Source organism: Myiozetetes cayanensis, unplaced genomic scaffold, assembly GCF_022539395.1.
Source record: "Myiozetetes cayanensis isolate MyiCay16 unplaced genomic scaffold, myiCay2020 scf14, whole genome shotgun sequence".
Classification (NCBI taxonomy): Eukaryota; Metazoa; Chordata; class Aves; order Passeriformes; family Tyrannidae; genus Myiozetetes; species Myiozetetes cayanensis.
The window spans coordinates 265,014-282,534 of NW_026087048.1; the positions used below are offsets into that span (position 1 = coordinate 265,014).

General features: G+C 36.8%; 1 protein-coding gene across 7 annotated transcripts in view; it reads left to right on the forward strand.

The window, feature by feature from the left end:
• ENTREP2 (endosomal transmembrane epsin interactor 2) overlaps positions 1-17,521 on the forward strand; it is a 103,805-nt gene that overhangs the window by 42,449 nt on the left and 43,835 nt on the right. For all 7 annotated transcript variants that reach the window (XR_007628126.1, XM_050309312.1, XM_050309311.1 and 4 more), the window contains exons 3-4: positions 6,865-6,975; positions 14,095-14,226. Coding sequence is in view for 6 of the 7 variants with exons in the window: in XM_050309312.1 (XP_050165269.1) it covers positions 6,865-6,975; positions 14,095-14,226 (243 nt within the window). In the remaining variant the exon portion in view is untranslated. The remainder of the gene's footprint in view (positions 1-6,864; positions 6,976-14,094; positions 14,227-17,521) is intronic.

The following is a 17,521-nucleotide window of genomic DNA, read 5'->3' on the forward strand; positions in this document are numbered from 1 at the left end:
CTAATTTAGAAAAATGTTGTCTTTCCTAATGTCCTAAATTTCTAATGTCCTCAGTATCATCTTCCTTTTCCTCTTCTGCTGTTGTCATGGAACATTTTTGAGAAATAATGTTTTATTAGGCAACTTTTAAAAAGTTTCAGTTTTTACTTCCATGGAGAGAATGTTGGAGGGAAAATTAAAGTGGTGTGGCTGAGGTAGTTACAAGTTTAAAATCTGGCTTATGTGGTTAAAAATCCTATTCAGTGAGCATTTATATTTGAAGTGTTTATGATCACACTGGATATCAACTCCACTTTTATCCCCTGATTGTAGAACTGGAGCAGTCATTTTGGGAGCATTTCAAATTGACAGAGTTTTGAGTAGCATTAAAATAGGTTAGTGCTGCTTGATTTCTTTCTCTTTCAAAATAAGACTTTAACTTACATTTCATGTGCATGGATTTTTCATTTAGGGAAGTACTGGTGCATAAATGGAACTGTAGTGCTAAAAATTAGACAGCATAAAGTACTATATAAAAACAATCTTTTTGTCAAAATTACTTCTTTTGACTGCCTGCACGTATAGTAGAGATTTTCTGATTAGTTTTGTTGCAGTATTAACTACAGATCATTGGAGGATTCTTTTGAGTGCTTATTTTCGTGCAACAAACTTTGAATGAGGTTCTGGAATGCACTATCTGGTTATTCCCCATTGCCCTTTTAATAGAATATTTGACAAAACTTCAGCTTGTTCTCTGCTATGAAAATAATTACCAGCAAACTTTTTGTTGAAATTATTGTTGAAAGTGTGTTGCATTACTTGAATACTTGAAGAGATAGCTTGAATCTTATCTTAAAAAAAAGTATAGCTCCTCCTTTACACAGTAGTAGTCTGTAGGCCACTAGGTTGAGTTCAGTATAAAATGCACTTTTCAAATGTGTGAAGCTGAAAAGTAGTGTCATGTTGTCTGTTTTAAATTTTAAATAAATTTAATAGCATAATACAAGGTATTGAATATACAATATGTATACAAAATGTATTATGTAATTAGATAACTTATATTCTATGCCATAATTTTTTGTTGTATGTTTATGTATATGTATGAATTTGTGTATTTATTGGAAGTCCTGAAAGTTTGGTTACTTTGTAGTGAGGGACAATATACATTAGAATCTTGAGGGAGAATTTCAGGGAGCCAGTTCCTGCATGTTAATGTTGCGGGGCAAGGGGGGTGTGTAGGTCATTTGTGAAATAGATTGCCACAGTCGAACACCAGTGGGCCCGAGGATTCCAGCAGGCACACAAAATCTCCTCGTTTCAGGAACCCTTGGTGCAAAGGTCTTGGAAGCAAATGGCAAGATTTTCAGTGTGAATTGGCATGAAGCAGTGGCGATGCCTTTACCAGATGTGTGTTTGTCCTCAGTCTCCAAATTGGTGCCAAAGCAAAGCAGAGAATGTAAAGCTCCTTTTGGAAAGGATCCTGCTGCCATGTGGCTATAAAATCCTCTTACTTTTTGCTTTCTCAGAATTTCTTCAGCTGGTGCTGTGGTCAGCAGCATAGCAAAAGTGAACAAATTACTTGAAATAGTGTAATTGCTCCTGCTTTAATACAGCATTACAGAAATAAGAAACGTGGAGAATATGACAGTGCTGAACTCACTGTTGTCTTACAGTCTTTTAATCTGAGCACGCCTGAGGAAATAGTCTGTATGGCCACTGTTAGTACAGGGAATTTCTTGGAGGTATTGAATGGAATACTCTTATTATGAGATACTGGAGATTTATTTTGATACAGGCAGATCTTTGCATTTCTCTCACTCTGTACTCCTGAGTGCAGAGACAAGGTTGTGGTTTGGGTTCCAGGTTCCTGAAAAGCCTGGGCAGCAACTACCAAATCCCCAACTCTGTTATTGTTACTACACGGGGATACAGGAGGAATCGAAATTACTACTTCTGGTCTTTAAATAGCTGTTATTCTTCGTGATGCAAATGCTGAAAACACACCTCTCTGTTGTGCACTGTGCTGTTATCAACAGCTTTCGCACAATTACTTTGAAGATAGACTTTGCTGACTCTTGGTGGAAGCTGATTGCTACTCTGACAATAAATGGAGTCAGAGAGAGGTATCATTTTTTCCTGTAAATTAAAACCAGTATCATTGCTTATCATTTTAAATAGAGTAATATTTGAAGATACAGTTCAGTTTTTCCACAGAAACTTTTTAATGAAAGTATAGAAATGAAGATACAAGCAAGCAACTAATAACAAATCAATTAAATTCCAAGATCTATTTGAATGAAAACAAGTTAATAGGACCATAGTGTGGTTAACAAAATCATGTACACCAAGTTAAGGTTCAGAAGTTCTCACCTGAGCTATTTAGCTTTGAAATTAGAAATAGTTACATGGATTTTAATGTTTACATTTAAGTTTCAGCTTTCTCTTAAAAAGTTAAAAAGCCTCATTAGAGCTAGTCAAAAGGAATTTTATCTGGAGAAAATGTAATTTAATAATGTCTGGGTTTATATAATTTAGGATAAAACAAAGTATAATTTATGGTTCTTAACATAAAAGCTTTAAATTCTTTAACCTGATGCTGTGCCACTCAGCAAGGAATATTTCTACCTATTCAATATAGAACATTGCTTTAGACCTGGAGAAAATATTTTCATTCAAATCTTTATCTTAGTTTAGGCAAAGGACGTGGAATACTGAATTAAAGAGATCTGAAATACCATCACTTTTTCATTCAGTCTGTTCTTGGCAAGTGCTGAGAAATAATTTTAAAAGTGTTGTAATTTAATCATGAAAAGGAAATCTATTGCAAGGCAAATAACGGGAAGATAAACTTTTTTGTTTCTTCTAAACTTGCAAACCATTAGTCAGCAGTGTTGGTTTGAGTGCCATTTCTGTTTAGTAAGTTTTTTAATTGGGCTCATTTAAAATTGTGTGTGCATTATGTATTTAATTCTATAATCTGTTAAATTCGTTTTATCTTCCAATATTTTTTGTTGTACACTTTATAGTTGAAGGAGTTACAAGGACAGAAGGCATTAGTAAAATCACGTACCCTGGTCAGGACCATAAACCAGCCCTGATAAGGAGCTTCAAAACTTACTTTGGAGTTGTGGCACATAATGCAAAATATTTATTTCAATATTTTTAAAAATGCTATCTGGTTGTGTCTTTGTGGTGCCCACTCCATCATGCTCATAGATACAATATTCCAGTAGTTAGTAAAGTTTACTAAAAATCCACATTTTAGTCTAAATTTGACAAGTTTTGGCTTCCCACTCTTATTAACTGCTTATGCTTCTTTTTGCTTATCTGAAGAGCTGAATTTTGGGGTTTGTTCATGGTAGCATCTTGTGTTGGCCAGGAACTTGAGGCAGAGCTATGTAGGCATTTTATTATAGTGGACTATGTAGGGCAAAATTTCTGTGTATTTATTGCAAACTCTTTTTTTCCTGGATGAATGACTGGGGAATAGAGAAAAAACCATTGCATTAAATATATCGAAAAATAAAAAGATCGGTTAGATAATTAAGATCAAAATAATAGTAATATTTAAAATTATTATAATAATAGAAATAAAATATAATTAATACAGCATGATTTAGTTAGAAGTAATCTTTTTTTGAAGGGACTGCTTGGAATATATTTACAGGCTGCTATCTGTTAGTGTAACAGATCTCACAGCTTCATATTTATTAATAGGGATGTGATTATTTAGAGAGAGAGACAAAAACCATTAGTCTGAAAGCAGGTAAGGAATGAATGTAGAGTGCTTTGGTACTCACACCAATTTCCCTTGACCGCACTGTTCGCTATAGAAGTATTGTGTAGCCCTTGGTGAAATAGGATGAGCTGCTTGTCTGCATTGCAGGGCACGAGAACGCACATCTGTTTATGGTGGGACACTGACTTAGCAGAAAACTCAGAAATCTTCACGTTAAATTCAGCATCAGGCTGATCCAACAGGTAGGCTGTGTCTGTACCCCAGATGATCTTGAATTAACTTGGTACTGGCACAGTGACTGATCTCACTGTTCATAATGCGTGATGGCCAGAAATGTTTAGATTTGCTTCTGGCTTTATCCTTCTGCATCTCTGTCAGGGAAACTATAAATTCTGTAGAACAAATGACAATAGGTGTTGCTGTCTATATTCCATGTAAGCCAAAGCTTTATGAGCAAAATACCATGCAACAAGTTTTTAAATCTACTTATACAGTGGTTTACAGAGACAAGCACATTTACCTCTGCTTCTCAAATCATAAATTTGTGTTAAAATGTATTTATTATAAATCCCATTGAATGTATGCATACATAGTTAATGTGATTGGAAAAAGTCTGTAGAACCTCTTTCACGTAACCTGAACCTCAGAATTATGGAAACAATGAAATAGAAGCTGCAGATTAGAGTAATGAAGAGAATTAACTAGTTTATAATTATAAGTGCGAGATGACATCTTAAATTGTGACTTGTTACATCATTTTAAATCACTGTATTTGAGCAGAGCTAATTAGTTTTGTAGAATTAGTTTAGGACAATGGTAACATTTAAGTAGGAAGTCCATTAACATTTCTTCTATAGAGTACTTTGTGTAGAATATCAGCTGTGACTTCTCCAATTAGTTCTGCTAACACCATGTCATAATAAATCAATTGGCTTCACTTTTTGTTTGTGTAGTAATTCTTGGGGGCTTTGGGAGCTTAGTGGTATTGATGCATCTTCCTGAATTCTAGGAATATTTTAACTTGTTTGTGTTTAACTCGAAAGGTGAAAAACATACTGTAGTTTTAAAGCAGCATTAGGATGTCATAGCCCTTCGGTATCTGACACTTAATTCTGTGTTTTCTTCAGCAGAAGTTTTTTCCCTTGGTCGTTGGGTTAACTGCGTCATGCTCTCTTTCCTGATAGTTTCATACTGCTCCTGCCAGTCTGTCGCACTGGGCTCTCAGAGCAAACATTTGGTAGCTTGCTTGCTGAGGAAAATTTTAATGTGGAGCTTGGACATACTTGACTTCACGAATAATGTGCATCTAACTTCATCCACAGCGTTTCATAGTGTTGCTTCTCCATCATAATCCACAATGACTGCTCTTTCGAAGGGTTGCAGATACATTTATTTCTACTGCATACATGTACCAGTGTTAGAAAAGATTGATTTGTGATAAAAACATTAAGCACACTGAAGATATTTTTTAATGCAGTAATTGATACTTTTATGCCTTCTTTTCTCTGTTATGGCTTCCAGCGTGGTGGTCTCAAGTTGTGATAACAGTGTAACAGCTGTGCCCTACCACCAGTGGAAGGTGTTTTTTGGTATTTATCTGAGAAGCATTAAGGAAGGAGATTGGGAATAATTCAGTTACTTTTATGAGGGTCTTTGTGCTCTGCAAAAGGCAAGGTAGTTACAAAAGGCTTGCAAAGGAACTGAGTTTTCCCCTCTAACTCCATGCCCAGCTTAAGAAGTTCCCTGCCTGGGACATTGAGAAGTGAGGTGTAAACCAATAAAACTGGGAAGACAAGTGTGAGAGAGAACTTCAGTGTTTGATATGGGACCATGTGGTGGCTGCCACCTTGAAATGCAGCTTTTATAGAGAACATGATACTCAGACCCACAGAGAAGAGCAGGAATTGTAAGAGCCTGTTCCATGATTTTAGCAGGGCTGGGTTCTTCTCTCTTGTCTTTGCCAGTGACAAGAGGAAGAGGTTACCTTGGCAACTCCAGCAGAGGTTTCTTCGTTAATGAAAGCTGATACGGAGAACGTACTGCAAAGATAGATAAACCTGATGTAGGTTGCAGCCCTTGTTGTTAGATGAGATGCTTGGAAGGATCTGAAGCTGGCAGCTAAAATTTTTTAAAACAGATTCCTGACCTTTGGTTAATGCTGTGGAGATTACAGGGTTGGGCTTTTTTGCCCAAAAAAGCTAAAAACCCCACAACCATTTTGGATGTAAGGTTGCAAAAAATATTCATAGCATGTGCATTGACACAAGATAACATCTTGTGAGAACAGTGAAGGGTTGTAGATTGTGGGCATGCATATGGAGAAAGATGCAACAGAATTTCTTACTAATTTCAGATAATACACTCCTGCTTCTGTTGAGTTATCGCAGTGTCAACACTGAATATTTAAGGTGGCCACACATTGGGCACATATTTATTCTTGGCCTCTTATTGCTTGTGCCATTTCCATTCCCTACAGAGATTTCTTTCTTCCCACACTGGGCCAGGTTTTTTACATTTAAAGCAATAAAATTGTAATTGAGCTAATGAAATCGAGTTAATTATTGTTTTGACATATTTTGAGGTGAGGCAAAAGGAGTAATTAACAAAATGGGTAATTAGTATGGAAGATGCTGCTTAAATTGTAATTGTTGTTTAAATACCAAGTAGTTATATATATCCAGAATTTTATTCACCTCTTTTCCCCAGCTTGTAGGAACTCATGATATGTGATATTGACAAACACTTTTCCTGTTAAGGACACCCATATCCTCATCAGAAGGGACTTAAATTGTTTCACGATTACTTCTGTTTAAAAAAACCCCACCTTTTTCAATTCTATGTTTTAGCAATGCTTGTTAATAAAACCTGTTACATTTTCAGAGTGTGTTTTAAAAGTGGGAGACAAATGGATTACTTTGAAATGGCTGGAGGAAAGCATATGACAGTCAATCCTAGTTTTGATTTAGTTTTCTCCTATAGTGCGAGACTGAAGATGTTGTGAGATTAAATCCCCTACTCTAAATTATAGAACATGTTACCATCCATGTAATTGTATGACAGGCTGGAAGTTCTTGAACATCTAAATTCTATTTTTCCTTATTTGCCTCTTGCAGTGAATAATAATGGACTGCCTGTTTTTTTCCCAGATAACCTTTTTCATGCTGCTGTCTGCAGTGTGTGTAATGCTGAACTTGGCTGGCTCCATCCTCTCCTGCCAGAACGCTCAGCTGGTGAAGTCCCTGGAAGGCTGTCAGCTGGTGAGTTGTGAAAAACTAGTCTCTTACAAAGGGCAAGGATTTCATTTTGCATTCCTTAGGGTTTTGTACACGTATTCCTTTAATTTCCCAGACATTTAGTAGAGGAATCTGTAGGCATTACAACAGGAAAAATCATTTTGAGAAAAGCTTGAGGGTTGAAGTGTTTTGTCACCTCAAAAGTAAGTTTTAATATTAGAAATACTTGTTTCTTAGTGTCATGGTAACAATAATGCTTCTTCAAATAGGTGGAATACAGGGCACACCAGAGCAATGCAGTGATTTCCATTTGACATCAGCAGTATCAGGATTTCATCCAATAGCTCCTTGGAGAGGCCCTGTATTTCACAGGTGCACTAATAGTAGTGTTCTGGTATGTGTATGCTAATATTTTATTTGACAACCTAAATTAGTCTTTTTTTTTCAATTTCCAAAGTAAATGTATGTTATTTTTATTAAATAAAATACAGAATAATACAACTTATCGTGATGTGGTATGCTCTGAGTTACTAAAAGTTACAGTTTACCTAGAACCTTTATGTTTTCATCTCAGGAAAAAAGTACATGTACTTTGAACTCCAGTGTACTTTATGACTCAAACTTACAAAGATGTCTACAGAAGTAAACTGAAATCCTTGATTTAAAGTAAATAATAAAACAATTATCCACCCCTCCAAATTCAGGAAACAAATGGCATTGAATTGTAAGACTGATAAATGGATTGGGGAATGTTTGTAGATGTGCATCAGTGCTGTTTTTATTATAATCTGTTAGTAGACCAGTCAATCTGTTTAAATTATGGGAGTATGCACTCACAGGACTCACTAAAAATTAGAAAGACACACACATATGCACCCTAAGACATTGATCTGAATGTTAAGGAAAAAAGATGTTTTCCTTTTTAATGCCAGCAGATCAGATGACTCCCTGAAATGCCTGTGCACCTTTTCAGTCATTGTTTGATTCCTTGGTTCTAAGGATTTTGTCCATAAAACCCTTCAGAGTTCTGTTGCACACAATATGTTAATAAAACTAAGTTTAAATAATACAAAGTGTTTCAGCAAATATTTCAAAAGGCACGTGATCCAGAGCACCGTTTGGGTGTACCCTGTCACCTGCCTTCCCCTCGTTCTGTCAGCTTTTGAGCCTGTGTCCGTTTTCCTCCCGTGTCAGAGGGTTGCCTGTGCAGCTCCCTCGGCCAGGGAGGCTGGACCAGCTTGGCTGCTCTGCTGACAAATGTTCTAAGAATTCTGCCAAGAATGCTCTGCAGACATTTGCACAATGTCAGTGTTTTCCAGGTGTGACTGGAGTAAAGGCTTTATAGAACCCCGTGGATGGAGCCAGGTAGCTGACTGGAAAACCAGCAGCGACTCTAAGAGAGGAAGGGAGGGTTTTCCCTATAAAATATTTGATAAAGTTTCTGTCTCTCATTTTGGTAGGGTATTGGAGTTGTGCTGCCTAGCTGGAAAAATCAGCTGGTGGAACTTGAAGCTCTGCTATAAGATGTGTGCTGCACATTGCAGAGCTATGGAAAAATAGTTCTTATTTTGAGGAGTTTGTTGGGGGTTTTTGCTGGTTTTGATTTGATTTTGTTTTGGGGTTTGGGTTTTTTTTTCATTAAAAAGCTGTCATAGGTATTTTTTGGTGGAAAACCTGTAAGGTGAGTTTTACAAATTTGCATTGGGATCTTTGCTTTGATATTAGGACTATTTAGAAGTTACTTTGAGGGACCACATTTGTATCAGAACATGAAGACTTACCAAAAACACTTTGTATCTGTACGGAAGAAGGAATAAATAGCCTCTCAAAATGAATGCTTTCCTGACTACATAATGCAACTATGTAACTATATTTTGGGACCTATGTGCTATAATTTTCAGACACAGTATTTTGACCTGGAGTGTCACTGTAAGGAATGGCTTAGTCTTGTGTGTAGACATCGTGCTGTGCTGGCTGATTTTCCATGTGCTTCGATGCCTCTTGCCACGTCTCTCATGTAGGATTGTATCAAAGCCCTCAAGAAAAACAGGAAGCAACATTGGGATTTTGGAAATACGTATTTACTTCTTCTTTGCTCAATAGCTCAAAGCTGTGTGCTTGGCTTGTAAATTAAAAGGAAACAGTTACATTTCATCTGTACTGCCCTGACCTTTCCCTTCCTACTACAGATGGAACGTGCAGATTTTCCTCCAGTGAAAATTGATCTGACTAGTGAAACATTGATCTAGCTAAAGAAGATAAAACAAGGGTTCAAACTGTAGTTTCAATTTTCCGAGCATGCTGAGATACTAATTAGCTTTGCCACAGTGTGTTATACTATGTAAGGGCAATTTAATTTCATTGTCATTGTTTAGCATAACTGTTTTCAAAACAATACAGTTTCTTCTGCCCAGACCTTATTTAATGTTTTCCTTTCTCAAAATCACACTTCTGTCACTTTGGGGACTTGCAAGTAAGTATTGCCATGTTGAAATGTTCATATATATGAAATTCTAGAGTTCTGTTCTCATAGACCACCTGCTGAGAGGGATGCACATAATGAACAGCATTGCTCTATGATCAGGGGCAGGATTTGACTCAGAAGTTGGTGATATATTATGTTGAACATATCTAATTACTTTATTACCTTTTATCACTTGAAAAATCCCAGTTTCTTAACAACTTGTTCTAAGTGTATATTTAATTTTCATTCCTTAGATGACTCACTTTAGTGTTGTAGGTCAGTGCATTCCTGCACTGTGTGACTGGATGTACATTATCAAATCTAAATCCTCTGATTCTCTTCTGGGATACAAATGTACTGTATGGTGGTGCAGCTCTAGGAGTGAAAACCCAGCTTTTGCAGACATGTGCTTGGAGATGTAGTTAACATCCCATATAACTGCAACAGTAAATTTCCAAGCACAGTATAGTAAAACAGTCAAATTCAAAGTAAATTCTATTTTAGTTGTGGTATTTCTGTCAAACTCAATCATGCTGGTGTGTGGCTTTAAAAATGATAATAATACCTACTGTACTGTGGAGTTTAAATTCAGCAGCATTTCACATGTAGAGTAGATATTTGAAGAAAAAGAACAGGGCACAATGGTTTTATTTTGCTTTAAACACTGGGGATTTATTGTACATTCCATAATATATATTTTCATGTGAATATGAGAAATGTGCTCACCATATGTTAGCATTTTGAATGTGTAATTTGTGAAGGTAGTGTTTGTGCTCTTTATCCTGCAACTTAGCAACATACAACGCCAAGGAACAAAAAAGTGCCGATAGCTTTAATGGCTTGTTAAGAGAAATTAATTGGAATTTTTTTGCCATGATTAGCTGCATACCCTGCAGCCATAACCTCAAGATACTGATTTAAGTCAGTGATAGTAGGATGTGTACAGAGCAGTTTTACACTCAAGCTGTTCATTACTGTGTGTATCAGAAACATTTCTATATGGGAATTTCTTTTTCAATCGGTCTCTAAAATTTGTGCTTAACGTATATGGGCAGAGCAATTAATATATTTTAATTTAAATTCTATTACTGCACAAGATAGAATATGTTTTGTTTCTTTGTCTTTTATTGAGTATACCTGTCTTGGAAGTCACTTATTTGTTTAAAAATAAATGCTGTAGTTTTAATCAAATGTACAGCTGGTTATTACTTAAAAAGTAGTGATAGAGTTAAGCTCCGTATAAAATTTTGCTTATAACTTTTTTTTGTTTGTACAGCTGAAATGGGCCAGTGGTTATAGTAACATATAAAGGAAGACTCTCTTTCCCTCAGTTATCTGTAGCTGGAATAGACAAAGTAAGGAACAGCAGAGCAAGGGCAGGTTTGCGTAGAGGTGAATGGCACTGCCCAGGCCCAGAGATGTCTTTGTATTCCATTTTATGCTGTACCTACATTCAGGTGTGCATATTGAAAACCAATTTTTTAAATTCCAGGAAAAAAAATACTTTTTTTTGTTCCTTATTCATATGTCAGTTTTTAATCTTGATATTTCCCTTGAAATTCTCTTGATATTATTGCAACTTTATTCCTTACTGGATTTTCCAATTCTTTCCATAAGTTACTGTAATTCACTGATGTTCCTTCCCATAAGCACACCAGCTTTCTTGTGCTTCACTGCCTTGTTATCAACTTTGAAACTTCTGTATTTTATTTTGAAATTTTCCTTCCTTTTATGTTCCCTATAAAAAACCCTAAACTAAGGAAAAGTAAAATCCATTACTACCTTTACTAGAAGACTTGACTTACATTTCTAATAGGGAAATGATAGAAAATAGTAGGGAAAACAGTGAAGTTAAGACACCTCTCATGCCTTGACAGAATCTGTTGAATTGATACAGATGAAAAAAGTGACATAGGACTGTGAATGCGTGTGTATTTGTAATGAATGCAGAGGGTCCTTTCATTTCTTTGATCCTCTACTATATAGAAGTCAGATTTTAATGGGTTTTGTCACTTCAGAAGTAACAGTACTGTTTTTTGGGAGATAAAATAAACTTAAAAGACAATTTATGCATATAGGCAGCTCAGGCTGATGTTTGAAATCTTAAACATGGGTTGGATGAGAGTGTACTTTGCAGCTGTCATAAATATGAAAGTACACAAACTCTACAATGATTACTGACTGTACTCACTAGCATGAGTAAGAATCACTATGTGGAACTCAAATATATGCAGGATGATGGGAGTTTGTCCAGGGGATGAAGTGAATTATGCTTTATTCTTGAGCCCTGCCAACCAAATAGAGATTTAAACAGACAGCTTTGGAGGCACTGCTGATGTAATTGTGTCTGAGGTTGGCAGATGCCAACCCAGCAGCTGGAACAAGTATTCCCAACTGCTCCCTGTTCCAATGCAGCTTTGCTGTTAGTGCTACTGTCTCTGTTTATGAAGCCACAGAGGGAATGGCATTTTAGGTCTGGACTAAAAATAAATTACTTCTCCCCCCTCCTCCCCAGAAGAAAAAAAAAAACAAAAACAAACCTCCTATTAGTTTTGACCCTGTTTAGGGCACAGAAAAGCTGTATGAACTCCTGATCCTGCCTGCACAAGTGTGAGGCAGCAGTGGGGCAGGGACGAGCACTCTGCAGAGGGCTGCTCAGAAGCGCTCTCAGGTGCTGCATTGCTGAGGTCACTCGTGCAGTGACACGTTCAGCCTCTCCTGCTCCCCGTTACAAAAACACAGCTCACGAAGATGTCACTTCGTGAACATATGAAGGAAAAAGTGCATGATAGGGCAAGTTAAAAACTCCAAAAATAGCATGTTTCCAGTCTGGTTGTGAATCTTAGGTGGTTTTGAATATGCTGTGATTCTTAAGATTGTCCCTGTGTTTTACAGGAACTTTAACAATTCGCTTTTAACTAATTTTAAGAATTAAATTAAAAGGAGACTTACTGGGCAGTACAAAGTTATGGAACAGCTTTCAAAGTAAATTGAGAGCGTCTCATAAATGGGGAATCTTGACTGAGCCTTTTTAGCCTTATTTCTGTGACTCCTGTTCATTACATGTGATAAAAGTAGACCTAGGATCTATATTTCGTATTAGAAGTGTCAAATACAAACCACCATGAGTCAGTGACTGTCTTTCATTGAAGAGAGGCAACATGAATCAGAATAGATAATCTTGCAGTAGAAAGCTTTGCCCATATTCCTCATTATAAAAACTTTTTTGCAGCTGATATTGATTTGCTCTGTGTCTGGTGTAGCTTTCTGGCCCCTGAACTTGGCCTGGCTCTAAACTCAAAATCTAAGTGTCAGACTTCATCGGTAGCACTCACCTGACAGCAGAAGCATTTCAGGAGAGGTTTGGGAGCAAGACCTCCCCACTGACGTTTACTGGTTTGATTTTACATTGACTTGAAGAGCTGAGGTCATCTGGTCGTAAACCGTGTACTTGTGTTGTCCTCAGATCTTTCACTTCTTAGAAGAAAGTATTAAAAGATTACAGAAATTGAAGATAAAACCCCAGTCTGAAATTGTTAAAGCAGCTTTGTGAATTAAATTGTATGCTAATTAGAAATAAATTATTTCAGCTATCACAGAGGTGCACAAACTGTATGTTTTCTTTATTTCTTTGGCAGTGCTTGTGGCATAGGGTCTGACCAGTTTCTGTGAGCTGCCATAGACAGCGATTGCCAGTGCTGCCTTTGAGAATATGGGAAATGGTGTCATTTACATACCCAGGGGTTTTTAAAGCATTTTACAAATTGTACTGGCTAGAGGGCAATCTGGAGTCTCAGGCATCGAAGTCCCCTGAGGCAGCATCCTGCTGTGAGCATTCTTTCATCACAGGACATGGCAGACAGTCATCTGCAGCTCATCTGCAAAAGTTTATTTTTAATTGACTCTTATTTTTGCTCTTCCATGTGCTGTCCTGGTCACCAGCATGTAAGGAGAGATTATTAGATAAAGCCTGATAGTGGTGGCATTAAAACTGCCTATAATTAAATACATAACTTCTAAGATCATATGAACAATTTAAACATTTATTGAGGTCTTAAGCAGTCTGTAAATACTCTGTTGAAATGATTGTAGGTATAAGGCTGTGCAAGGTAATTCTACAAGGAATGCTGCTATCTGTCTTTGTTCAGGAAATTGGCGACATCCTCGGGAGAATTTAAAATAGTAAACACATATTTGCAATATGAAATTTTTTTGTGGATTTGTGTCTGTAAGTGTTAAGTTTTTTTAATGTAAAAGGGTGATTCAGATCTCTTACCACCCAGCCACTGTGCTTTTAGTTTTACTTTGAGGAATAAAGAAAAGATTGGTGACCCTTCATATGTTTTCTGACCTCTTTCTGTTATTTCCCCATTGGGTATGATTTTATGTTTATTCAGTTGAGTTACTCTGGTTTCATCTGCCACTGGAAAGCAAATTTTTTTCAAAATGAGGCATGAAAAGTAGCACTCTTTGATATTGTATCCTCTTGCTGTATTTTACCTGGTTTTATACCTTATATTAACCAATGGAAAACATTCTGCTCCAAGATTTCTGCATGGATATTTTTATTTTGCATTTACTAGTCATTACTGTCGCTGTAACTATAAACACAGTTTTTGGGAAGTGTGTTTCCCTTGATTTATGCTTTTTCTGACCTTTTTTTTTTTTTTTCTCCACAGATTAAATTCGACAGTGATGGTGTCTGTGTTTGCTGTGAAATGCAGCACCAAACATCAGGCTGCAGTAACTTGGGAGAAACACTGAAACTGAATCCTCTGCAGGAGTGTAATGCAGTGAGGCTGACCCTAAAGGTGAGGCCTAAAGGAGAGGATTAGCAGTGTATTGCAGTTTTAAGTCAGCAAGGCAGAAGTGTCTGATGAAGGGAGTAGCAGTTGGTGTTCTCTGTGTTCATCCACTTTTACATGCCAAAAAAACCTTCATCCAGCAGAATGTAGTGCTTCTGTGCATGGAACGATTTTACACGCAATATCTGCCTTTGTGTAACGATTTTGTTAGAGGTTATTTAAGAAACAGAAGTTAGAAAGGGTTAGGACTGATGCTGGAAGGTGCAAGAACAGATATCGTTCACATTGCTGTTCAAGGAGGGTGGAATCTGAGGTGGTGGTGTTTGTTCGTATTGTGATAGACTAAAGAAACAAATCATTGCTGAATGATGAACTATTTCACGATGCACTGCTAGCACAGAAGTAGATTACAAAAGGACATAACTCTGGGAGAGAATAGTGAGTGTTCTTTCTGGATAATGCTAGAAACATGCTTAGAGACTGCTTTGAAATAAGAAGTTTAAATCTTCCCTTTTGTGTTACACCTCCCCAGGTGAAAAATCAAGAGCAGATATTAGGAATACTGTATGTGCATGTTAAAGTTCAGTGTAACTGCCCATGTCATTGTTTCACTTTGTTGAAACCAAACATGATGTTGTTTTGAAAAATAGTAAGGATTCAGTGAAAGAACTGCTCAGAAAAAGGAACCCCACCCTAAGAGGCAGATATTGATTCATTCTAGGTTTAATTTAGTGATGAACAGAACTATTCTGCATCTGGGACTCTCAATTTCAAAGCATGCATTTTAATAAAATTAATAGAAAATAATGGAGTAAAGTAGAGAAATTCAACGTGAGAAGGATCTTAGGGAGGTAGTTTATAGTGTGGGGCCTGAAAAAGCTAAGTTATATTGGTATTTGAAGATACAGTTTAAAGTTTAGAATAGGTAGAAATCTTGTAAGAAGTACGTAGTAAATACCTAAATGTTCTTCAGCTTTGTTAAGAAAAAGAAAAAAGCTACCACTGAGTAATAAGGATCAGGTAGAAGTTAAAATTTTTTTTTATGGCTCCACAATTAAGGAAACCTCTGCCTCAGGTTTCAGTGAGGATGATACTGGGTAGCAGGAATTTACTAAGTGGAAAAGAAGCATAACTTGACACAGCTGGTCAAAACATAATAATAAACTGCTACTCAGAATGCTAAATTCAGGGCTGTGTTCTGTCAGCCAGGCTCAGTGAAATGTGTTACGAGAAGGTAACTTCTCAGAAGGACATTCCTCAAAATATGACAGATGCAGAAACATGAACCTGTCACTGGGGAAAAGCTGACTTGCTAATTCCATAAAAATAAAGACTGAGGGAGCATATGGTTGCTTCCTGTAAATATGTCAGTAACTTTAATGAGAGAGAAAACAACCATTTATCTTTGAGGACATTATCAACATATGAAGTGAGTAGAAGTGACATATGCTGAAAATCAGGGTAAGGCTTCTAACCAATACAGCAAGCAGAAAATGTAATGTCTTTTACAGTGTAACTCAGTCCTTTATAAAGGGAATTGCCATATCTGCTTGTGCTAGAAGAGAACGAATTTAAACACAGGAGTTCCCGTGAGCATCTCCTGAGTTCAGTTTTAATTATGTTTAGAACTTTTTGTCTAAGATAGTAGTTAGGAAATAAGTTTTTCAGAAAGTTTCTTGCATTTTTTTCAGTTTTAATTCCAGATTTGCTTTCTGTTTGTCTTAGAGAGCTCTCTGTTGCTGTCTGTAAATTTAACTACAGCATTCTACTAAGCCCTTACGAAAGTTAAGTTACAACTCATTAGGTAAAGAGCTGAGAGTGATAAGGCTCACCCTCTTTAATTGCAATTAACAACTGGAATGTGATTCTAAGGGAACAGATGTTTAGTACCAAAAGCTCAACTATGTTCATTTTTTGGGGAGCCAGAGGGAGACAAAATGTAGAGAACCAGAGTTAAGATTATACACCTTTATGTATAACATTATGTAGGCTTCACGTTCCTTCTCTTTATTAAGGGTGAGGTACAAAGCTCATGTTTCCATTAAGTCATCTGTAGTTTTTTGGTGGGAGCAGCTGTGGAGCTGCATTGTGAACAGAACAATTGTGCATGTATCGCCTGTCTGATCCTGTTCCCAGGCAGTCAGTCAGGACAACAAAAACAGCAGTGGCTTCTGGTGTTGTGTGTGTTAAATTATGCTGGGATCATGCCCAGCATGATATTGAGTAGAGGCTTTTATAGTTGCTTTGAAAAATTTCTAATTTTTTTATTTTTGTTTTTTCTGCTGTGAACCATCTCTTCATGCTCTTTTGTAAACCAATCCTCCTCCTTTCTTCCTTTCAAACCCTGAATAAGCTACTGAAACCAATATCTGTCCTCACAAATACATACGTATGAGTATACATATATACATAAATATGAGTACTGATTGCAAATACTGACTGATCTGTGAGATGAGTGCTAATTTCTGTGATTGTTTGAGTAGTGGAATTTCAGCACAAAATTGCATGTTTCAATAAAATGGACAAAACCACTCTGCCATTTCACTGTTGTAAGGGCTGGGGACTCAACTCATTTCAAGGATGGTGAACTGGTGGGGTTAGGGTTTTATTTATAAGGTATCATACTTGTAGTCTTGTCTGCACACCTCCAGTAAAAGTAGCACAGTTGCATGATGTGATGAACTACCAAGATTTGCAGGCACCCAAGTGTGATCCATCTGCCCTGCTTTACCATGGAGAGACTTTCTGGTTACTGTTTTTCACTAGAAGATGCGTTTTCTGCACTGTTTCCTGCAAGTCAGCGCTCCTAAGCTGCCCCTGAAAATAAGGTTCCTTGCTTTCCTCTGGCTACTCAGGATCAATAATCTGTGCTGCTGAAGAATGCCAGTGTCTCAGTATCTGGATGTTTTACAGTAACCACACTTCTAGAACAGTTCTACCGTGTGTTAGGAAGTTACTTGATTTATTTGAAGCCAAATGAAGGCAAAAGCAAGTTCTACATATTTACAAAATTAGTTAAAAAGGTTTAATAAGAGTCAGATACACAGAAATGAGGTGATGGCTCAGATGGGATGGCTTTCACTAACATCAGGCTAATCTATTTTTCCACAGTGAACGTGTTGGTTTATGGATGAAGTTTTAAGCAACTGAGTTTTTCTTGTAATGTTAATTAAAGTATGAAGACTGAATTTTCCTGACAGCTCGGTGACAAATATTTCATCTTTCTAAACTCTGTATTCTGAACTTGTTAGAGACATACATGCAGTATTTTGAGAGTGTGAAGTTAGGTATTTGGAAGTTT